Raw genomic sequence first — 24,467 nt, forward strand, 5'->3', positions numbered from 1 at the left:
CCGGCACAACTGCCTTCTCACACTTGTGAATTCCTGGGAGTTGTGATCTGCAGCTCTTGTTCCCCTAAACTATGGTCCTCCTCCTGAATGCCCCAGACACTTCATCTCCCCCTGGGTTCCCAGCTTCTGCGCCTGTGAAAGCTAAGCTGTCAGTGGGGTGCCCTGGCAATTTAACCCATTCATTAGTCCTGACATTACTCCTGCTAAACACATTCCTCTCTTTCACTTGTGGCTCCTACTGGCCTCATTCCCCTGTGGGGCTACTGAGCCCAGACTCCAATGTAGTCACCCCCTAGCCCCCAGATAAGCAAGAGAAACAGCTCTCCTTTCTCTATCAACAATTAAGAGAAGAAAATGAAGTTAGGAAAGGCATGAAAAGCTAATGACACAGAACAGAAAGGATGAAAAGGAAACTGGTTTTAGAAGTGACGGACAGTTCTCTACAAGTATTTAATAAAGGATGAGCAGTTTTAAAAAGTGGAACACTTCATAAAATACTGAGAGCAGTGTTAATAGTGGCTAACAGGCGAAAGGATTGGGAATGGAGGTCAAATCAAAGCAGATTCCAGTCTTAACTGGTGTGTTTAATGTTGTAATAAGGAGAACCTGTCTGTAAGTCAAAAAGATTGTTTTAAAAGGACTTAATCACCTTTCTATTTTGAATTTTAAATTGGAAACTGAAAAACAAGTCGATGACTAATAATACGGAGTTGGGTAAAAGAAACAAACATCCACTTATTTGATGAAATACAATATGGGCTTTAAAAAGATTCTTATGGAAGAAAGTTTAATGACATGAGAAGTCATTTCACAACAGGGTAAAAAAGAAAAAAAATGTGTTACAAAACAGCAGGTTTAATGACATGAAAAGATGTATTTACAACACCGTTAAAGGGAAAATATGGGTAACAAGACAATATTATATTATTGAATTTTTGTTTAAAAAAATTCTATACGTATACACACACACACACACACACACACACAAAATGTCTGAAAATTTCTATACCAAAATGTCAACAGTGATGGGGAGAGGGAGAGATTTCAACTAATTTTTATATTCTTCTTTTTGTCTATTGGTAATTTTTTATTTTTGCATAGTAAACATATCTTGGCTTTGTAATCAAAGCCTCATTTTTAATAAAAACTAAAATAGGTTTCAAAGTCCTTTCTCAAGACAGGAATAAAGCAAGCAGGGCAAACACATGGAATTGTTTAAGGATGCCAGTAATACCTGCATTTCCTTGTTGCTGCCCACAAGGAAAGTTAGTGGCATGGCAGGTGACCACCAGCAGGTAAAAGAAGTAAAGTAGCTAAGGGAAAGGGAGGCAACGAGAAAGCAAGATTTCAGTCAAGCCCGAACCACACAGTGGCTTCTGAGGCAGTGAAGAAAGTGAGTGTGAGGCCGAGCACGTGTGCAGGTGTGACAGTGACGAGCACTGGGCTCGCGTCGGGGTAACAGAGCACGGCACCGCAGACTCAGTGAAGGCCTGAGTCAGCAAGGGCTGACGAGGGCAGAAGGGGGCTGAGGTGCCCCTCTGGCAGGAGAGGAGGACTCCTGTTTGTGCAAGTGGTGCCAACATCTCAGTGGCTATTTCATTTTTATTTGGTGTTTTTGTCAAGCGGCAAATGGAGAGGAATGATCAACTCCAAACCAGTTACTTAAAACAACACTGACAATAAAGTTAATCTCCTAGATTTGCAATAAAGATCTAACCTGAGCAAAACCTGTTCTGGAAAACTGGGTAAGAAAGAGAACATTAGATGTACCTTAGATGTACAAAGCATGCAATGGTTTCATCGGGCAGGGATTATCTTATCGTATGGAGGAGATCTGAGACACTGGCAAGACTTACCACTGCTGTCCTTCCATTGACCTATACATCAAACTTCACTCAAGCCATATCTCAGACTTCCACTGCTTTTATTTCCTACTCTTCTGCCCACCTAGTTTTAGTCATCCTCTCTCGAGAAAGCTTCCTTGACCTTTATGGCTCTCTCTGATTTCTCTTTGTGTCATTCATTTTGGCACCGTGCCCTACATTCTTTCAGAACCACCATTTAGCTGTTTCACTTCTATCGTCTTCTGCACCAGCTTCTAAGTTCCTACGGCGCAGGTACTGGGATTCAGGCTTGCTTTGTTTGCCACATTCACCACGATGCAGTGTAATACCCATGAATTTCTGAATCAGACACCAGTTTTTCAAACTACAAGTGAATGACACAATAAAGTCCATGAATTTCAACATCTATTTAAATGTAGCAAAACAGAAAAGGCAGAAATATAGTGTAATGCAAGTATTAAGGGTAACTTCTAACTTTTGTTTGAGATACACACACACACACACACACACACACACGACTACAAGGTAAAACGTATTTCTCATTTGCTAAGCCTCTGATATAATCGTCTTTGCAACATCGACTCCACCATGTGTAAATTTACACTAGATATGTCAGTCATGTTGCTGAACAGTCTCACAGACCCCCTACAAGGAACGCTTTTCTACTCAGGCCTCCACAAAATCAACAACCCGAGGTGGTCACATTTCACACCACAATACATCATGAAGGCCAAAGCTGATTGGAATAGAGCTAGTTAGGCACCTGGCCAAACAACAAAAAATGGTTAAGTGGCCTATTAAGTGGGGGAAAGTGCTGAGCTGCTCTGATCCGACAGGATTCTCTCTCAAGAAACTGAACTGCGTAGTTATATACGGAAGCTGACAGGAAAACGTACAAGAACTCAGAAGCGGGAGTGTGTGCAAGAGCTCTCGGGAGAAAAGACACACACAGAAAAAAGGGAAAATGAGTTCGTGTCAAGAAGAGAGCCACCATGCAGATAGTTGCTGAGACACATTATCGGCCAAGTACCAGAGAGAAATATACTTCCTGCTCTTCCAGAGCCCAAGGCTCCGTTCTAGGTAATCTCAAAACCCTACCAAACATAGCTGGAGAGTAACCATATTTAACATCTCATAGTCTCAGCTGCCTTGATACAAGGTAGAGAAATAGTACTGCCCTCCTGCCACTGTCCTAAAGACTACATAAAATGTAGTGAAATCACCTAGTACAACCCCTGGTGCACAGTACGTCCTCTGCAAATATTTGGTCAATAATTTGACTGCATGTCCACAGATTAATATCATAATGATTCAACGCCGGGTCCCTGAGCTACAGCTATCCTGAAAGTCAGCCACTGCACTGCTTGCTCCTACTGAGACCTTGAACCCACGAGGATATAGGGGCTCCCTGGTGTCACTTGAGCGAACAACCCTACTCCTTTGCATATCGTTACCTGAAGCAGTTTCCTGCCACTTCAAAATGGGAACCACTCCATTTTTGTGTTATTTCAGTTGGATGGGTGGCAGTGTTTATCTCCCACACCAAAAGGGAAAATAATCTGCAATTTCCTTTCACTGGCAACACTAATTCTTCTGTAGAAGCAATCCGTTGGCTCTGTAGTCTTTACCTCTTCAAATAATGAATGCCATGATAATCTTAAGACATTCGAGCACAGACTAAAGTAGAAAATCAACAGGCTATCAGTACTCTGGATAAATCAACAAAATTTGAGAAACAAATTTTTAAACACAAGTTCAGTATAGAAAGATTCAAGAATAATTTTTATAGTAACAACTTCTCGACTCTTCATGGAGACAAATCACTCTGTGGATGGGGCCTCGAAGAACAGTCCCATCATTGGACTAAAGGAGAAGATGCCACAAGGGCACATGTTAAGATTGAGAGGGTAAATACAAGAATCTGATAGATGATTCCCACAATCCTAAACTCAGCAATATAGAGCCTTTCGCACAGTCATTAGAACTCCTCAAAGTAAATGAGTCTTCCCTCCTTTTACCAACTTGTACTATATTCCTACAGAATGCTATCATTCTTGAATACACCCATTTACCTCCCCAAAAGAAATACCAAGTGAAAAATTAGGTTGCCATTGAATTTGATTTCACAGTAGCCAAAACCTACCATGGGCTAACATAGTTTTAAACTATGAAGATGCCAATTTCCCCAATGTATCGAAGACATGTATTAAATCCAGGATGTAGCCAACCAACAATCAAGAATTTTTTTTAATAAAAACTTAAAACATCCCCCAAATGGTCCCTAAATAGTAAACTTCCTTGCTGTTTTTGCTGCTGAGTAACTTTCTACTATTTTCACTTATGAGATTAGATTTCTGCATTTATATTCATTTATTTATACACTCATTAATAAACTCATCCAATAGTTACTGCAAACGCACTATAAGTCAGGCGTTATTTCATGTGCTAGGGAAATAGCAGGAAACAAAACGGACAAAAACCTCTGCCTTTATGTGCAGCTTTTATTCCAGCAGAGTAGATGAACAATTAATCAAAAAAGTAAATCACAAAGTATGTGAGAGAAGTAAGTATCATGAAGAGGATAAGAAATGTTAAAGGGGTGCTAGGGAGAAGGTGAGGGAGAAAACCATGTGGCTCTCTGGAGGAAGAGCTACTGTAAGCTGGGCAGACCATAAATGCAAAGGCCCTGGGGCAGAGTACACCCTGTATTCTAGGAACATCACTGTGACTGAGCAATGAGCAAGATGCAGGAGGAAGCAGGAGATGAGTCCAGAAAGGGAATCAGGCCAGATCACACAGCCTCACTGGCCACTGTAAGGCTTGGCCTTTACTCTAAGTGGAGGCAAGAACACCTGAGGGATCAGAATGAAGAGACAGTATCTCATTGTATTTTTAACACCAGCACAAATAAACAATATAATTATATGCTGTTACACAGAGAGGAGATGTAAAGGGACCCCAGGAGATACAGAAGTTGAGTTGGGAAGCAGTGGGGACAATCCATTTCTGAAGGTAAAGGCAAGAAATTGGCTTTGCACCGAATTGGAAGATGTTATGGGAGAAAGAGAAGAGTGAGGAGTGACTCCAAGGTTTTTGGCCTTGGCAACGAGAAAGATGGAATGGTTATTTGCTTAGAAAAAAATATACATTGTTTGAAAAGCAGGTCTGGGTGAGAGAGAAGAGAATTAACAGAAGTAAACTTTTGGACAGGTTAACTTTGAGATGCCAATTATATCAGAAAAGAATCTGGATATCCTTATCTGAAAACTCAGGCAAAGGTCTGATCTAGAGATAGAAACTTGGAAGTCATCAGAGTATAGGATGTATTTAAATCCACCAAATTGGATGAGATCACCAAGCAAGTGCAGATTAGCGGCCCAAAGATGGAGCGAGCCTAGGGAGCCTCCCACATTTGGAGATGGGAGGAGTGAGGAAGTGCCCACCAAGTACAGCAAGAAGTTCCACCTGCACCTATTTTATTTTAACTTCTCTTACTTACCATTACCCCAGAGGGTCTACATACAGCACAGTTTCTCTGCCTGGGACTCCTCAATTCTGTCCCTGTCCCCCACCACCAACTTCACCCAGACACCTGTCTTGACATGCCACTGATGGCGGCTCTTGTCTCTCCCTTTGCCACCATCTATCGGTTGACAGCACCCTGCCCAGACAGGTGCCCTCCCCCAGTAGGATCTCAGAGCAGCACAAACATGTCCTTCATGGCATTAATACAGCTGTAATTCTGTCATTTATTTGTGGGATTATTTGATATTTGTCTCACCAGGAAGGGTGTCTGTAAGGAAATGAAAACAAGGTGGAGTCTGTTTTGCTCTATCTCCCAGTGTCTAGCACAGAGCAGGCTCGCCATGAAGACGAGATGAATGAAGGAATCAGTCATCAATCTCTCTGGTTGGTTTTCTGCTCGATAAAATAATAAGACCCTCTTTGTATTGAGGCCCAAGTCTAGGTTTCTGACTGAAATGTCTTTTTGTAGTTATGCCAATCAAAATTTAATATCCCTGTGCTCATCTCCTCCCACTTTCGTGGAGCACCTGTCTCTTGCGCTCTGCCTCCCTAGGGGCATGGCGCACACATACCCACATTTCACACCCTATTGTTCTCTCGGGAGAATCAAGAACATAAACACTGGCATATCTACTATTCAATTGCCCTTTCATTACTCAGCTCCAGCTGGAACAGTTTTTTCTTCAATATATATATATATTCTTCAGAAAGGGTTATACAGCTCAAGTTCCAAGTCTGCTATAATTCAGAAAAAGGAAAATTTCTAAAGGCGATATGAACAGCATGGAAGCGATACTTAATACATAGAGAGCTCCAAGGGCACCTGATTGGTTCAGTCGGTTGAGCGTCCGCTCTTGATTTTCGGCTCAGGTCAGGATCTCAGGGTCATGAGATATAGCCCTGCATCAGGCTCTGCGCTCAGTGAGGAGTCTGGTTGTCCCTCTCCCTCTGCTCCTCCCCCCATGCTCTCTCTCTCTCTGAAAATAAATAAAATCTTAAAAAAAAATACACAGAGAGCTCCAGTAAGGCGTTCCCAGTATTTGGAGATAAAGTAAAAAGGAAGAGAAGAGAAGAGAAGAGAAGAGAAGAGAAGAGAAGAGAAGAGAAGAGAAGAGAAGAGAAGAGAAGAGAAGAGAAAAGAGAAAAGCCCTCAAACTGAAATTAAAAAAAACAGAAAAAAATTATAAACAAATATTTGCATATAAACTTGTGTGTGCATTTTTCTAAAGATCCATGCCTCAAAGTTTTTATTACATTCTCAAAGCATGTATAATCTTTCCAAGGAGAAGAGTCAAAACAGATATCCATTCTACAGAATAATGCAGAAGCTAGAAGAGCACTGAAGATCATGTGTAGACATGAAATGATTTATAAGACACATCGTTCAGAAAAAAAAGCAAATTTTAAAAGCTGCAGAGTATATATATAAGTAAACATATGCAATCTTTATATTTCCCTTAAATGTATACACGTGGATTTTGAGAAGAACGTTACCAAATTGAGAATAGCATTCCTATAGAGAAGGGGAAAAAGACTGGGATTACAGATATGACAAAAGCGATTTTAGTCTTACCTGAAATGTTTATTTTTTTTTTACATGGAGAACGTATTATGTGTTGCTTATATAAATCAAAATTAATTTACAAAAATGTTAAAAGAATGCCATAATCTAATTGTACTGAAATGGCAGGAGCAGATAGAGGCCAGTCTCTGGCTGAGCTAAGCAGGCCCCCAGCTCCAGCCCTCTTGGCTAGAATAGAATTTCTGCGTGCATCTGAGGTGTAGGCACATGGATCCCTCTTTCTGTTTATAAAGATACAAACATTCCAGGAGACCCACTGTCCAATTTAAAAGTGTAGACAAGTATATATCTAAAGCCCTGACTGTTTCCACTACGAGTGCTAAAAGCAAGCCAGGCATGAAAAATGAGCATGTTTCTTTTTTTTTCTATTTTTTTAAACACAAAAGATATGGTAAAAGGCATTAATCACCATCTAAGGTAAAAGACAATTTTATGAGACTGCAATGTTGCAAAACATGAATGGAAAATTATATGACTGAAGAGATTATTTTAAGGAGTAAATCACTGAACAACTGAAAATTAATTCAGACAAGTGTGAAAATTTAAGGAAAAAGAATGCATTTTTCTATGACCTCTAAATGCATTAAGCCTTTTCTGCAAACAGGATGATATTCAGGTTTATTACATCTGTTAAGCTCTGGTTTTTAGTAGAAAACAGTAGGTCTTGCACAATAAACATGGTGTAAATTCTAAAAGAGTAAGTCTCATCCGATCAAACTACTAAGTCTCCCAAGTGCCTGTTATATATATGGATGAAATTATATTTATATAAAATTGCCATTTTTCAAATCGTCCTTTCTCATTTGGCAGTTCCAGAGAGTTGTCCAGAGGCAAACGATGTGTGCTTGAGGACTGGAGCCAGGACTCAGAGACTGAGGTCCCAACATCAGATCGCCCATTAAATCCTTAGCCCCACTACACACAGCTGAAGGAATACTCTGATGAAAACAGAAAAGCCGGTTCCTAACCACGGAGTCTAAAATTTTTGAACAAACTGAGGAGATACTCGAAATGATTTAAGGTGACTGATAAAGCCCCCTGTCAGCAAGGGCAAAGGAAGAGCAGAGCAGAGGATGACTATATTAGGTGCTGAATCCCAGCGGGAAATTTGCCCGCGTGCTTGTTTTTGCCTCCGGAGCCTAAACACCCTTTTCAAAGGTACCCGGCATGTCAAGGTGATAGAAATGACACAAACACACCCCATGGCAAATAAATGGGGTCAGGGCATGGGTGGTGATTGCGGCTTCAGTGTTGTCACTGATCTTGACAAAACAAACACTGGTTTCACAACCATCATTTCTCAGTACATGATCTTGGGACAGGGAGGCGTGGTTATGAGCAAAAACAAAAAGACTGCAGTCAAGATTTATCTTTTATTTTCTGTAATGCTGCAAATGCTTCCAGAATCCCATTAAAGGATGAACTTTAGGGAAATCCTGAAGCTCCCTTTGCATCCGGGACTCGAATGGCTACACACCTGGCAGTCACTGTAACAGGACTTGGTGTTCTATCCCCAACTAATAATACTGATATTTTTCTTCAAAAACCACAGGTTCTTCCCAGAGGTCCAAGAACCGTTGGCTTTGTCCTCACGCTGCCCTTTTGGGTGAGTCACTGGGCAACTGACCTGTGTGTAACAGGTTCTTGGTCTCTGGGCACCGATCTCTAGAAATCAAAGGCGACTTTCCAAGTTCAAAGCCTCAAATCTGGGAACCATATGATTTTAAATTATTTCTCATATATTAGTGTTCTCCCAGGCCTGAAAAGCAGCACAAAGTTATATTCCCTGGAATGAAGACATCCTACACCTACCAACCTACTTTGTATCGACTTGAAGAGCTCTACCTCCTTCGACAATCAAGGGAATGAAGAGTAAGCCTGTCACTGTCTTACGATACTAAGGAGCCCAGGAATGTCCTGACTACAGGACGACAGCTGCTACTGCACGGAGACCCTGCTGGCAGAGGCACATCGCCAAGTACATCACCATTCACTTATTAATCTGACGAGAGAAGTCTGTGGCAGCTAGACTTTCCCTTCTATTGAAGCCCAACTTAATGTCTCAACAGTTCTAATTATCCCTTATTATTAGACCACAACACTACAGTTAACCCTGTCCCCAACAATGTAAGTGGGGACACCTGCCACCCGTGCAATTGTTCAATGGAACCGAAGGAGACATACAAACAAGCACACTAAGACGACGTTCAGTCTATAGACTGAAGGCTTAAAGACCTATGCAACAACCATAAATGACTGCAAACCGCTGCACTGTGCAAAAGCCTTTTGCATACTGAATGCTTCTTACAGTCAACTGATAAGAAAAGTTTCATCATCCCAGGAGGCAGGCAGGTGTTTGCAGCAAAGAGGTTTAAGAAAATAAAACAACGAACAACAGCTAATGCACGTTGTGTGCTCGCACAAATCCTCACACACAGAAAACCCCCTGTCCTACTCTCTTTCTGGGATCAAGACCATACTCAAAGAAGAGTTTTGTATTAAAGTGATATATGCATGATTAGATGGGGGGGCTACCCTATTAATGTGGCACACTGAAGGTAAGCATGGAAAGAACAGATGTTTCTGAGGCCCGCACTAACCGCTGCAGCCCCTCTACAAGGAAGGATTGGGGCAAGAGGTCAGACAGAGAAATGGAGGGGCACATCCCTACAGAGACATCCTGACATTGTTCATAATTCACAAAGCTTCCTCTTTTTAGGGTCCTAACTGCAACTTGGACTTAACAACTGGAGGCTTCTAAAAAAGTAATGACCACTTTTTGCATTGAAATATCTACTTTCTTAAAAGCCAGAGCTGCTTGCATCTTTTTAGTGGATAGAAAACCCACATGGGAAGTACAGAGGAGAACTTCAGGACAGTGATTATTTTGGGACGGCAGAAAGGAGAAAAATACTGGAGAGGAGAGTGGTTAACTGGATCTGCCTTAAAAAAAGGGAGATCTGCAGTAAATATGTTAAAATATTACCATTTGTTCAATGTGGGTGGCAGGTACCCAGAAATCTATTACACATACTTATTTTTAAGTTTTTCTGCATGTTGCAGCCCAAAAAAAAAAAAAGAACACTAAAGTAAAACATTTTAAAAGTGAAAAGGACACACAAACACACAAAGAAAATGCAGGCTGGTGTCTTAAGAATGGGAGGTGGCAAAGTCCAATGCGGCTTTGATTAAATGTAATTACCAAGCAACACAATAAATACACACAAGCCTCCTGGGAGCACTAAAACCCAAGATAACACACACTGAAGTTAGAGCCCACTTTATAGTTTTACATTTTATCACCAGTCTTTTGATAGCAATCTTGTTAACAAAAGGCACATGGGTACATTGATCCTTTGCCAAATGAAATGCATGCCCACATTTGCAGTTGTACTGAACGATATATAGTATTATTTTAATGTGCATTTGTTAATCTAGCTGAAAGCCAAACTTTAGGAGGCCTAAGTATGGCAGCTTGTTTTTCAGCACTCAAGCTAGGTAGGATCAGAGTTTAAGTGACACATTAGTACACATTGCTGTTTAGCGCTCAGAGAACAGCGGCAAGGTTCAGGCCCGTGCTAACAAATGCAGCTGTTGCCACGGAGGAAGAACTCAAAAAACCCACAGCTTTCTTTTCAAATATCCTCTACCAAATGGTCCACACCAACAACAGAATGAATGACAGCCATTTAGAACCAACATAGCCTCCATGGGCCTTGCAATCAGTTTTTTCACATATGTGCTTTGGGTTATAATATCATGAGATCATTAGATCAGGGTATAAGGCTATGAATACATCAGTTCTGCGGATAGGTGTTACCACCTGAGCACAGGCAAAAATCATAGAGAAAGATCACAGAAGTTCCAAACTGTTAGCATAGGAGACAAGACTGCCCCGTAAATATTTTGTTGGTCTCACACATCATTTTTCTAACACCTGAATTGGGATAATACTCATAAATATCTGGATTGCTGCATTCTCTTCTCTAAATGTCAGAAGATCCGTCACCAGTGGGCTGGTGTGAGCTAAGTGGCGGCTGCTGAGGTCGTATCGGGCCTGTTCACCATAATCCCCACCAGGCCTCAACCTCCACACTCACCAGCATCCCCTGTAATGCTGCTCGCCCTGCCCTATAGGTATTTTAGCCTGTGACATATACAAAGGATGCCATACCTTGGAAGCACTGGAAATGAATAAATTCTCCTTAGAACAGAATTCGGGGTTGGAAGAGAGACAGGGAGAAAGGGCTCCGTTTCTAGAATTCTGAATTCCAACAGAAAGTAGAAGAAGGGAGGCAGAACGTGACCAGAAGTCATTCCCATCATCACCATATATCTATTCCCATGGCCTGTTCCTGAGCTCCAACATACACAACTTCTTTTCTTATGCCGGCGTGTCCCCTGAATGTGAGATTCCGGACTCTGAACAATGCCCATTTCAGCTTGAGAGGGAATTGCTTCTGCTCCCATGTTGCCTAAGGGACTCACAGAGGTGTACTGGCTTGTTTTTGATGCAATGCTCCCACCACCCAAGCCAGCCATGGGAATTCCTTTCTACTTGGTAATGCATCGGATGCCCACAGATGCTGTGCCCAAACTCATATCAAGTAAACTAAGCAGCACACTGCGACATTTGTTAAGCCAGGAGGAAGAGAAATTATAGTTATAAACAAAAGATGTTTGATGCAGAGAGGAGAAATTACTCATCAATACAACATAAGTGTCAGACGTGCTCACACAAAAGATGCACAGAGGGAAATGGAACAGAATGCCACCCATTAATCAACTGCAAGAACATATAAATGTGTCTAAATCAAATGAAATTTCCAAGGAAGAACTGTCATCAACTCCCTATTGTGCATAGATACACACACACACACGTATTTGTATATATAGCCATAATTATGATAAAGTTCAGGATAGATTAAGTTGTCTCTGCATATACACTATGTAAAAAATAAGAAAACATACCAAGCAGAAAAAGCTTGGTATCAGTGTCAAGGTACCCTATTTTATCAAAACCTAATTTTCCTGATCAGAAGTATCAAAATCAACGTTCTCACTAGCGTCTGAAGAGTTTCAAGAAATATTTCACAAACTAAAAAGAAGAGTCTTTCTCTTTCAGGTTACAGGATCACTGGCAGAAAAAATTAAAACCATATCCAAACCCAATTTCCACAACTTGGTTTTTTCACGCCCACAGATCGGAAAGCTAAAGGTAAACACTTACCGCAGAGAGCTGGCTCCACGTGGACCTCAGTGGCTTGTGGTGAATCACAATTTTTTCATCTGACTTCTGTTCTTTGGGCTCCGACTCTTCATCAGAGTCAATGTCAAGAGCCTTTTCTTTGTAGTTCTGATACAGGACAGCATTTTCTGCAAGAAATACAAACCCTACACATCACTAATTGCCCCCATCATTATGCTACTTATTCTAAACAAACATCCAGATTTATACAACGTTTGGTCCCCAGTTTAATAAACAACAAAGAAGCAAATGGATTTTGTCACTGAAGAATAATTACCGTAAAGTGATTTTCTCACTCACAGAGCTCTGTCTCAAATTCATGCAGGGGAAAGGGAGGGATCCATGTGTGAAATCCCCACTGAAGCAAAGTTTCCACATCTCTTCCACCACTCATGGAGGATAGCTATGCCTCTTAAATCACTGTTTTTTTTTTTTTTCGGGGGGGGTTAAACCGAATTCATACCCTTCTTTTCCTTCAAAGTCCATCACCATTCATTTACCTATTTAACAAACATTTATTGTATATCTACAATGTGCCAAGGGCTGAGACTAAATGGAAAATAAAAGACACTTCCTATGCCCTCATGAGCTAAAAATAGGAAGAGAAAACAGTCCAAGTCACTCGTTCATTTATTCATTCAACTGATATTTGGAAAATGCCTACTAGATGCCAACAACTGCTAGGCACTAGGGATACAATAATGAACAAAAAAGATAAAAATCTCGATCTTCATAGAGTGGACATCAGAGTGAGCAGGGAATGACAATAAATAAACAAGTAACTTTTGGGGTATGTCAAATGCTGGTAAGTGTCATGGAGAAAAATAAAACAGGGAAAGGAGGGGAGCGTTACAAAGGGGTATGTATTTGTTAAATAGGGTGGTTTGGGGAGGCTTCACCAAGATGACATTTAAGCAAAGACCTGAAAGAGGTGAGAAAGCAAGCCACCCTACAGCTGGGGAAAGAACATACCATCAGAGGGAAGAGCAAGGACAAAGGTCCTGGGACAGGAGTCTGTTTCGTACGTCTACACGTACAAAGATCAGCAAGGAGGCCTATATGGCTGAAATGGGCTAAGGAAAGGGAGAAAGCTTACGAGATGGGGCCTGGGGATGAATAGGAGGCAGATCACGTAGGCCCTTTCCTCAATGCCATTGAAAGGACTCTGGTTTTCACTACAAGTGAGAAGGCAAGTCATTGTTGGGTTGAGGACACAATAGTCTTATACATAAACATACCTATAAGCTGAACAATGTATATACAGGTGCTCTGAGAACAGCCTCTCAGCAGGGCATGACCCAGTCTGGGGGTCAGGTGGGTGTTACTAAGAAAAATCTACGATCTGAAAGCTGGGAAGCTACAGAGATAAAGGAGAAAGCATATACAAAAGCCCTGAGGCAAGAAGAAACGTAAGACCTCAGAAGAACAAGGGAAAAGTCCACGTGTAGAGCATGGGTGTCTAGTGGACAAAGGTGCAAGGTGAGTCTGGGAAATGAGCCAGACAGTCTCAGTCAAGCAGAGGTTTGCAGGCAACGTTAACTAGATTTTATCCCAACTACAAAACAACTGAACTTCTTTCACACTGCAAAGGCTGTATTTTATTCTTATTGCAGTGGGAATCCATGGAAAGGAAAGATTGGATTCTATTGTTGGAGCAAAATACTGACTGCGTAGGAGACTCATTAGGGTGCTGGGAGAATGGACATTTGGGCTGTTGGGGATGGAGTGGAGATGGGAGGGGTCAGAGAAAAGGAGGCGGTAGGATGCTTCCCAGGGCCACAGGTCCCAACTAACAACGGCACAGCAGGAGACAGCAACACCCAGAGAGATTCAGGTTCAGAGGGAAAGACTCTGAATTTGGTTTGGGACACGCTGAGCTTGCCATACCTTTCCTACCTACTGAAGCTGGCAAACGTCTGCCTCCTCTCTTACCAACTGCTGTATGTTCTATAGGCACCATGACTAAACTAATACTGGACTCAGTGCAAGATTTTACTGTTCTCTGATTGTTTAACATATGCAAAAACGACAGTGAGGGTAAAGGCTCGGTTACCACACCTCTGTAGCGCTCTTTAAAGCAGTTAGTGGTTGACACAAAACATATGCATACACTGTTGATAAGATTCCTCATTCGTTCTCACAGTAACACAGGCAATAATAGTATTATCAGCCTCCTCTCATACATGATGAAACTAAGGCTTGGTGAGGTTAAGATGCTTGCTCAGTGTCATTCAACTGATGAACAGAAGCAGTAGGAGAGGAACCCAAGTCCCTGGCTCCACCATGAGAGGTTCACACCACTCTACTGCACCTGAAACTGAGGTACATTCTTGTTAGTCATTAACTGTAAGAATTCGGTATTCCTCATGTGGGAACAATTTCTAGGCCATCATATTTGAGAAGAGACAAGAAAGCGCATAGAAACAGCTCCATGTAAAAGGAAACATAGAACTATAAAAAAGTTGTGTTCTCTGACTGAAAAAAGAAGCTCAACATTTCTAACCCTTTGAGACAGAGGTCCCAGAATCAATGTCATACTCGAGAAGATGCAAAACATTTCTCTAAACACATCTTAGGCAGACGCTCTGTTCACTTCGTGGTCATAAAGTGGTCCAAGAGGAAGCAAACTGGACTAAGAACCAGTTATCTGTCCTATCTGCTGTGTGACAGTGGCCAAGGCACAAAACCTCTCCAAGCTCCCAGTTTCCTCAATTATAAAGCCAGGGAGTTGAATTTATCCAAACCAGCTAAAATACTGTATCTGGGTTTCTTCTCCATATAGAGCAGTTTCCTAAGATTCGTGCAATGAAAACGTTTTTTTAAACTGGTCATGTTGAAATATTCCAAGGGAACTGATTTTTATAAGAATTACAAAGGAAAATATTTATAACCACCTAAGATCATGTATTTTATAACTCTGGGTGATTTCACATTAGATTTACTTACAGAGAGGCATACCCTTCTTCATGACTCTTTAAAGGCTAGAAAATCTTAACATTTCAAAGTATGAAAGCAAGTAACTACGTTCACCTCCTCCATGCTCCCCAGACCTGCAAGGGCTGCAGGTGGGGCTGCTCACCAGCTTTGTGCTCTTCCGGTTGGTTGACACTTGACCCATCTGTTTACCAAAGTCCACTAATTTGATTAGGGTTTGAACACCTGGCTGAAGCAGCTTTTCTATACAGGTTACAGATTGCTAGGAATATGTTTCTAGCAGCCAGGAGACTTAGATTTCCCCAAAATTGAAACTTGATAAGCAAACAGGAAGTCAGAAGTGACACTGAAATGTGGAAATATGGGGGAAAGAATATTAAGTCAAAGGAAATATGACTTAAGTTCTAAATGCCAAACTCAGGATTTTTAACTAAGAAGTTAGACTAGCTCTTACTCTTTCTCCATTTTTTTGAGGGAGGTGAGGCTAGGGCCAGAGTAGATAAGAATTAAAAATCCAGGACACCGGCTGACAAAGTTATTAGCTTACAAAGAATGCCATTAATTCCATTCACTGCTGGTATTACTGGATGAAAATTTAGCTTAGTGCAGAGCTTTGTACTGTATAATTTGGGAAGAAGTTGGACATTTTTCTCATCTTAAGTGTTTTTGTTACTGCAGTTGGATTTTCAACTTATAATTGATATTCCACATTGAAACAGCAATAGAAGTCTGGAAAATCAAATGCTTACCTTCCCCATCAAATGTTCCTTGTCCTTTCAGCATTTTTTTCTAAGAAACAAGAAAAGCGAAAAAGGAAAAAGCAGAGCAAACTATGTATGAATGAGCCAAATAGAAAATACAGTTATTTTAAGAAAAAGTACTACTTCTTGTTGTTACATTCACTAGATTTCCAAAAGCATACAGCAGATGATCCCTTGAGTAGTTCACTCATCTGTCTACCACAATCTACTAAAATGGTGAAATAAAATGTACAATGTCCCCCACCCCCCAGCAAAACAGCTTGAGAATCCTCAAACGACCAGTTCAGCTCATTTCACAACTCCTGATTCACCATCACTGTTAAATTGAACTTTGCTATACTTGTAGAATTGGTGGGGGGCACCTAAAATCTTATGTAATTTCTTTAAGGCCATGAGATCAAAAATAAAATAGGCTTCCTCGTATATTACATATTGACATTTATATAAACTGCTCCAGTTCTCTGATTAATCAAGAAAAGTTGTGTCTGCCAAAATGAATTTCTGCTGAGATCTGTCTTGCTCCCAGAGAAAGCAGCACATGCACACTCCAAAATATCCTTCTTTAGTTTTCACCTATCTCTTTATGTCATGTTTGGCAATATTTTAACACATACAATTCCCAGGCCTTTATCAGGGAGCAATACACACAATTCACTCGAACCTCAAGTTCTGAGCTACTAACTTGTTAAATGCATTCAAGTTCAAGAATAAATGGGCACAACATGGGAATAAAAGACAACCACAGACAGTGGTGACAGAAAGAAGCAACAAGAAAGATGACAAACTATTTCTATCTTCTGTAATTCTGGCAATTAATTTTAAAATCCACATTTTACATGACTGGTATTCAGTATGTTATCACCACTCAAAAATACATATATAATTCTGTACTTAATTAATATAAATAAATTACATTCAGTAACTAAAATAATCAATATGCTCAAAGGAAATTAGGAGTTTCCTGTATCAGCTGTGATGAATCAGCAACCCCTAACTGACACCTTTAGACAAGCACCAGTTTGACCATACAGTCAAGAGTACCACGCCTGCTCTCCACCCTCTGTTCAGCTTCCTGTATTTTTTTTAAAGATTTTATTTATTTATTCGACAGAGATAGAGACAGCCAGCGAGAAAGGGAACACAAGCAGGGGGAGTGGGAGAGGAAGAAGCAGGCTCATAGCAGAGGAGCCTGATGTGGGGCTCGATCCCATAACGCCGGGATCACGCCCTGAGCTGAAGGCAGACGCTTAACCGCTGTGCCACCCAGGCGCCCCTCAGCTTCCTGTATTAAAAGTGTTCAGGACACAGCCAATACCTCATTTGCTGCATTTCTTTTTTCACATTAGGCCCCCACATTTTGCCTGAGATTAAAAAGTTAAAACCGTGATAAGAGTTTTACTTCCTTCCACAAAGTTGCATTAACCTGGCCGTGACTGCCAGCAACAACATGGCCAAGAGATAGATGTGCGCAGGTCTGATCAACAAGAGAATTAAAAGAGAACAATAAATTCTGATTTCCTCTGTGCCCCTCCTCCCCACCCCCAACACCTTCCCTTTAGGCCTCGCTTAATGAGTGACACTCCTGCCCGCTCTTACCTTTATTCTTCCCAGACTGGAAAACTTCTCCTTGTCTTCCATCACCGCTTTCAGAACGGGCTGGGATATTCTGTTCTTCTTCTTTGAAGTGGTAGGACTGTCAAAATCGAAGCCACTGACCACCGCCCTGCGATAGGACGTGGATCGCAAGCCTCTCCGCAGAGACCCTGGGCTGTCCACGTCCTTCTCCGCCTTGCCCTCATCCTCTGCGGGGCCCAGAGACGCTGCGAGGCCCTCCACCATGCTGCGCACCTTGATGAGTCTCCTGTGGGGCTCCACATTCTGACTGTTGGATTTGCTTATTTTAATTTCCGAGGCCAGGCTCTTCGGAATGATTTGCTGCTTCCCCACTTTGAGGGCGGCGGGGCTGTTTGTGCTCAAAACCACTGAAGGATTCTCTGGGAGCTCGTTCTCCTGTGAGGGCAGCCTTTGGAGGGGGAGTTTGTGTTCCAAAGACCTTTTCTGGGGCGCAGGAGAGAGTTTCGCGGGTCCCGGCTCAGGGTCCTTAGTAGTCTGGCCAGATCGCGAACCAGAGCCTGCGGAGTCGATTTTAGGGAAAAGCCCATTGGCAGCGGGCGAAGGCAGGGGGCTGGTGGTCAATCCGGTCAGGTCTACCTCCCGGCTGCAGCAGGCGGGCGAGTTGGGAGTCCGCTGGGGGCTCAGAGGCTGCGGTATGGGCGAAGTCACAGTGCCATTCTCCGGGGATTTCGGGGAGCCTCCTGACACCGCTTCGGGAGCCTGGGGAGACTTGGGCCGTCGAAGCCGAGGAGACACAGCTGTATATTCCGGGGAGATCGTCCTCCCATTGGTCACCACCCTCCTATGGGCACACAGAAGCAGGGGGTTCCCCTGGACTGTCCTGCCCTCAGAAGTGGTGGATACCTGGGTGGAAGTCTGCACGGCAGGGAGCGTCCCTCGGTCCTCCACTGGGAAATCCGTGATCAGCAACCCGCTGGGGCCCTGGTAGGACTGGGGCCTCGGCTTGCTCCGGCCCAGCAACTGAGGCTGAGGAGTTGACCGCCTCCGCCACAAAGGGGTTAAGCTGTTGCTAGAAAAATCCACTTCACTCTCGCTGTCCATAGCGGAGACTCGGAGGTCAGCCCGGGAGGGAACAGCACCCAGTTAGTCTTGCCTAAAGAGGAAAGAAATCATGGAACTTTGCCTCCGGACAGGCAGGCACGCCTTGCAGACGCGCGCTCCCAGTGTGGCGGTCACCCCCGACTGCTGTGCGCGACACAACTGCGTGTCGACTACCCACCCCTTCTTCGGCAAACTCTGCGCCCACCGCAACGCGTGGTCCGGGGCAGAAATCTGGGCTGCGCCCAGGCGGAATAATCCAATTACCTCCGAGTCCCTCCAGCACCCCAAAGACCACCCGCACGGAAAAAGCCCGCCACCAGAACGCAGGGTGCAAGCTGATGCACAGGAAACTTTGCGACGAGTTCAGCTTTCTGGGGAAACTTGCCGCGCGACGCTCCCCTCCGCCGCCATCCAGCTCCCCAGCCCCGTCGTTGGTCCGCTCTCGCTCAAGCCGCCCGGCTCCTAGGCGGATTTACCTTCGAGGCTTTATAGAGCCCAGGGCCAGCGAGCGCCCACCGCCCCTTGGGTGGCCCGGGTCTCAGACCGAATCGCAGCAGCCGGGAAGCTCTGGAGAGCACAGCAGCCGACCCGAGCCGTCGGCTCCGCCCTCAAGCTTGGTCCAGCCCTCAGCTTTAGCCCCGCCCCAGCCTTAGTTAGCCACTCTGACCCGCCTCTGTCGCAGCTAGAGCAGAGCCTGCCTTCCCGCCTTGGCGTACCTTCGATCCCCTCCCGTCTCGCTTTAAAACACTGGAGCACACGTGGGCTGGGGGCGGAACTCCAGGGTTCCGTGTTGGGAGCTGTGGGCGCGCTAGGTGGTTGCCAGGAGCACAGCGTGAGAACGAGCGCGGGAGCCGGGCGGAGCTGCTATTTAGAAAGCCCTGGGGCAGGGTTTGGCGGGGCGGGGGGGAGGTGGTTTAAGGGGGTAGTTCGGGCGAGGAGGGTTTGTGAAATGCGTGAGCTGGGACGCGTAGCTCTAAACGCTGAGAGCCAGTGCTCTCTCAGCCTTCGGGTGGTCTTAAAACACAAATCTGATGGCCTCGCTCCTCTGCTTAAAATATCTTATAACAGAGACTGATGGATACACTTGCTTGTGCTTAGAGTATTTCCGGAGGGTTGCGTGCAGGCAGCTGCGGGGGGAGGCGGGGGGACTGGGTGCCTAGGAAACTGGTGGGCGCGGGAGTCTTCTTTCAAAAGAGCTTGGATCTTTTACGCTTTGTGTTCTGTTGTTTGTTGTTGTTGTTGTTTTTAGGCGGGGGGAGGGGTGGAGGGCGAGAAAGAGAAAATCTTAATAAGACTCCACCCCCAGCGCCAGCCGCTGTGGGGCTGGATCTCAGGACCCTTAGATCGTGACCTCGGAGGAAATGAAGAGTTCCAACCAACTGAATCATACAGGTGGCCAGAACATTTTATGCTTTGAATCCTGAAGTTTACCAATTAAAAAATAAATGTAATTTATTTAAATTACAAATGTGTGTGTGTGTGTGTATAGGTTTCTAAGCATACATAAAATAAAATTCAAATTCCATAACTTAGAGGGCCTTGCAGGACCTGACTACCCCTGCAGCAGTCTTTTCTCCCAACATTTTTTTCTTCATTATTCTTAGGCCACACCCACCACCCCAGAACCTGCCCTTTGGTTCTGCTTGACCTTCTGACGTGTTACTCCTTCAGAGACTTCCCCGACCCCTCCTGCATCAGACCACCACCCTGCTTATATTCTTCAGCCACCTGTTCTCTTCCTTTTCTACATTTAATGACAGCTTACATATATACACACATTTATTTTTGTGTTTGTTTATTATCTGTTTTGTCATCTTTCGACTATAAGCTTCAAGAGGGCGGGAGTCATGTTGATTTATTGTATTCCGGGCACACAGTGGGCACTTAATGAGTATTTGTTGAATGAATTTGTGAGAGGAATGAAGTAAGGACAGTGACCATCCTTCCAGAATGCTCCGTTGCCAAATAGTAGAAAGTTGGTTGTATCCTGGCCAAGTTCCTGCTATGTGAGAAGAATAAGGCAAACTTGAGAGGACAAATGACCGTAAGATCCATGTAATTAATTCTATCAGCAAGACATGTGGGCTGTTCTCCAAGTTCTCGTTCAGAATTCATGCATTCATTCAGCAGAGATACAGTGCGCATCCGCTGTGTGCAAGTTAAGCTACTCGTTTTTGCCCTACATACATTGAATGTAATGGCCAAAAATATTGAGAGAAAAGCTCTAGGTTGTGAAATGAAGCATGAGGTTTTTCATGTTTTATACTTTTCTGTATTACCAAATGCTGTACATTGAATATATATACTACTTTGATCAGAGATATTTCTATGAAGTAGAAATGACATCAAGAAATTTATTCAAATTTTTAAGAAATTTACGGGGCGCCTGGGTGGCTCAGTCGTTAACCGTCTGCCTTGGGCTCAGGGCGTGATCCTGGCATTCTGAGAACGAGCCCCATGTCAGGCTCCTCTGCTGGGAGCCTGCTTCTTCCTCTCCCACTCCCCCTGCTTGTGTTCCCTCTCTCTCTGGCTGTCTCTCTGTCAAATAAATAAATAAAATCTTAAAAAAAAATTTAAGAAATTTAAAGAAGAAATACAGCTGATTACATACTTGTACATACCCACTTTTTAACAGAACATTTTCCATTCTAACAAATATTACATTTAAGTCGGAAAAGTATAATTTAAAAACGCTTAACTGATCATAAATGAAGTGTTACCTGATTCAGAATGCAATCTGTGACTTATGTTAAGAAGTTATAAATGGTGGTAAGAGAAGCTAGCTTCTCTTCAACCTATGTTGGGTCTGCAAACAAGGGTAGCAGAGGACTGTCAAAGACAATCACAGATCTTCGTACTCATTCCTAGGCAACAGCGTCATAGTCACCAAAACAACAGCAGCAAGACACCACGCTCTGTTCCTTCACTAGGGGAAGTCTGGAAATTCACAGACTTACTGCCTAGTTTAGCCTCCATTCAATTTATCATATCCAAATAGGAGACATCTTCAATTGTATGTGCCACTAAAAAAGGAAAGAGTTGCCCATTAAGCTACTACACAACATGTTATCCTACAGGAATTTTGTTTTCTAATTTAAAGAGTGCTTTTAGACTTAGACATAGATTTTTTACAGTGATATGCATATAGGGCAAAAGGGAATATAAGCAAAATAAATTGAGTAAAAAAATTCTAAAAATTTTGTACACTAAATCTAACTTCTGAATCCTTTTTCACACAGAGCATCAATATGTGTGTTTTTTTGCACAACATCATTGATAGGGCAGCATTTCTTAAAAGAATATTCTAGTCTTATCTCTGGAATTTGCTTCCTAACCACCGACAATCATTCTGCAAGTCTGATGCTGGTGCTACCCAATATAATCACAGGCATAGTTTTCTTGTTCAACTGAATCATATGCCACTATAAGCTCTGCAGCTTCTCTGTGAATGGCCACAAGGAAGTTTCTGACAAAATTAAATTCCATGCCTTAACTATCATCGTGTATAATACATGAGTTGCTTCTATCAGCCTCTTGTTGCTTTAGAATTTCTTTCACCTAATCTGACACATTTGGCAATTTCTTTTGCCTTCAATAGGATCTCTTATCATATGACTTTGACACCTGTAGTATTAAATTGCATAGAACTGAGTGAAATAATGACAATCAGAATAGTTATGACCATGTTCACAAATACAGAGGTAATGCCAACTATATCATGAGTGCCATTTGGCCAATGTCTATATCTTAAGTAAGACATATCCCAGTTTCAGATACATTAAAATGTGGGGCTAAGGTACTTCTTAGAATTGGGGAAATGTGTATATTGAGTTAATGAGGAATGATATATTCCAATGGTATATATATTTTATTTAACTTTTAAAAATTATTTTTTCCAGTTCTATTGACGTACATTGTACTACTTTAAAGTATACAGCATGATTTGATATATGTATATATTTCAAAATGATTACAAGTTAGTTAACACATATTACCTCAGTTACAATTTTTGTGTGTGATGAGAACTTTATTGAGTTGCTCTTAGCAACTTTCAAATATGCAATAAAGTATTAACTATAATCACCGTGCTGTACTTTATATCCCCAGAATTTACTTATAACTCCCAAGTTTGCCCCTTTTGACCACCTTCACTCCTTTCCCCCAATGATATTAGAATATTCAACGGTGTAAGATACCAGAGGCTGAGATACCAATTTCTGCTGTATTTACTAAACCAATTTGCATTGATCCCTAATTATATGCCTGGCATATAATAATTAGGCTATTTTTAAGTATTATTTGTTAGCTAACTAGATCTGAAACATTAAAATAACAATGTAAGGCACCCAACCTGAATAAGATGCATGGTAAGCTCCCCATTCTCTGAACACCTTTGTAAAAAAGTCTGGATATTGCATGGTGCACTGGGTGTTATATGCAACTAATGAATCATCGAACTTTACATCAGAAACCAGGGATGTACTGTATGGTGACTAACATAATATAATAAAAAACATTAAAAAAAAAGTCTGGATAGAACTAGGCCAGAAAAATAGGTAAAATATTGTGAGGTGGAGAACAAGAGAAGCGTATCCCAGAAACTTGTCTCAGCATGAGCAAAAACATGGGGGGATGACTGGAAAACCTATTTATTTAGTGCCAAATATTTACATATAATTCAAACTCTCATTAATCCTGTCTCCACTTAAATATGAAGTGCCGAGGTTCAAAAACCTCTTCTCATACTGTTGGTGAGTGGTCGAGTCAGAATCCTAACTCAGGTCTGTCAGACTCAGACTTCAGAGCCCACAAGCACTATATACCAGAAACTAAACTCACAAGAGTTGAGAGTTTGTAGCTAGAAGTAGTAGGAGATTCACGAGGCTAAATATGGAGAGAACAAAATGTGGTGTGCGGCATAAACTGAGGGACCGGGTTTTCCCTGGATGGTACCTGACACTCTGAAAGTATGTAAGCTTCACTATTGTTTAAAACAATAAATCTGTTGACACAGTCTCAGAAATAAAAATAAACAGATTTGTTTGTGAATTTAAAAGAAATCCACCTGAGCCCATAAAATCTGAGGGAAATCTTAGAGAAAATTTAGAGAAAATATTGATACATATACAGAATAGACAAAGCATTAATATCTGTATCATGAACAAATCAATAAGAAAAAAGTAACAATGGAAAAATGAGCAGGGAGAATTTTAGAGAAGACACAAATGCCCACTACAATGAAAATATATTCAGCCTCAACAGTAAAAATACAATTAGAACAGTAATGAGATCATAGGTCTTCATCCATTAGGTCAACAAAGACCTTTTTTTTTAAACCCACTGTTGGTAAAAGTGCAGGCAAAAGAGAGTTCTGACTCATTTATGGTAAGAATGTAAATTGGTACAACCTTCTAGAGGGCAGTCAGATGATACATATTCAAAACCTTGAAAACAGACAAATGTTTGTTGTATTAATTCCATTATGCAGGATATAATCCTGAGGAAATAATCCTTGAGGTATGCAAAGAGTATATTCAAGGATGTTCATCAAAGCATTTCTTAGCATGGCAAAAAATTAGAAGCATTCTAAGTGTTCACGATAGGAGACTCGTTAATAAATCATGATGTACAGTGCAACCACCAAAAATAATAGTATAGATATAGAATTATGCATAAAAAATTCAAAATATGTAGGAAAAATTGCTTTTAAACATATCATGCAGAATGTCCTACTTTGCCTTTTTAAAAATACAAATAGCTATGTGCATAGACTTCCCACCTGGATTTGGAATACTTAAAATATTAGTATGTCCACCTCTGAACAGCAAAATTTCTATTATGTTTTGCTGTGAAACAAACCACCTTCCCACTTAGTGGTTTAAAAAGCGACTGTTGTT

General features: G+C 42.0%; 1 protein-coding gene across 2 annotated transcripts in view; it reads right to left on the minus strand.

Moving 5' to 3' along the window:
* ARHGEF26 (Rho guanine nucleotide exchange factor 26) overlaps positions 1-19,185 on the minus strand; it is a 118,696-nt gene extending 99,511 nt beyond the window's left edge. The window contains exons 1-4 of one of the 2 annotated variants that reach the window (XM_019805375.2): positions 19,047-19,185; positions 17,491-18,622; positions 15,883-15,922; positions 12,182-12,327 (exon numbers count right to left, since the gene is read on the minus strand). In XM_019805375.2, coding sequence (XP_019660934.2) covers positions 12,182-12,327; positions 15,883-15,922; positions 17,491-18,570 — 1,266 coding nt within the window. In that variant the 5' untranslated portion in view covers positions 18,571-18,622; positions 19,047-19,185. Of the gene's footprint in view, positions 1-12,181; positions 12,328-15,882; positions 15,923-17,490 lie in introns of both variants that reach the window. The other variant, XM_002924706.4, reaches the window with a different exon arrangement.
* Positions 19,186-24,467: the final 5,282 nt, after the last annotated feature.

Source organism: Ailuropoda melanoleuca, chromosome 1, assembly GCF_002007445.2.
Source record: "Ailuropoda melanoleuca isolate Jingjing chromosome 1, ASM200744v2, whole genome shotgun sequence".
Lineage (NCBI taxonomy): Eukaryota > Metazoa > Chordata > Mammalia > Carnivora > Ursidae > Ailuropoda > Ailuropoda melanoleuca.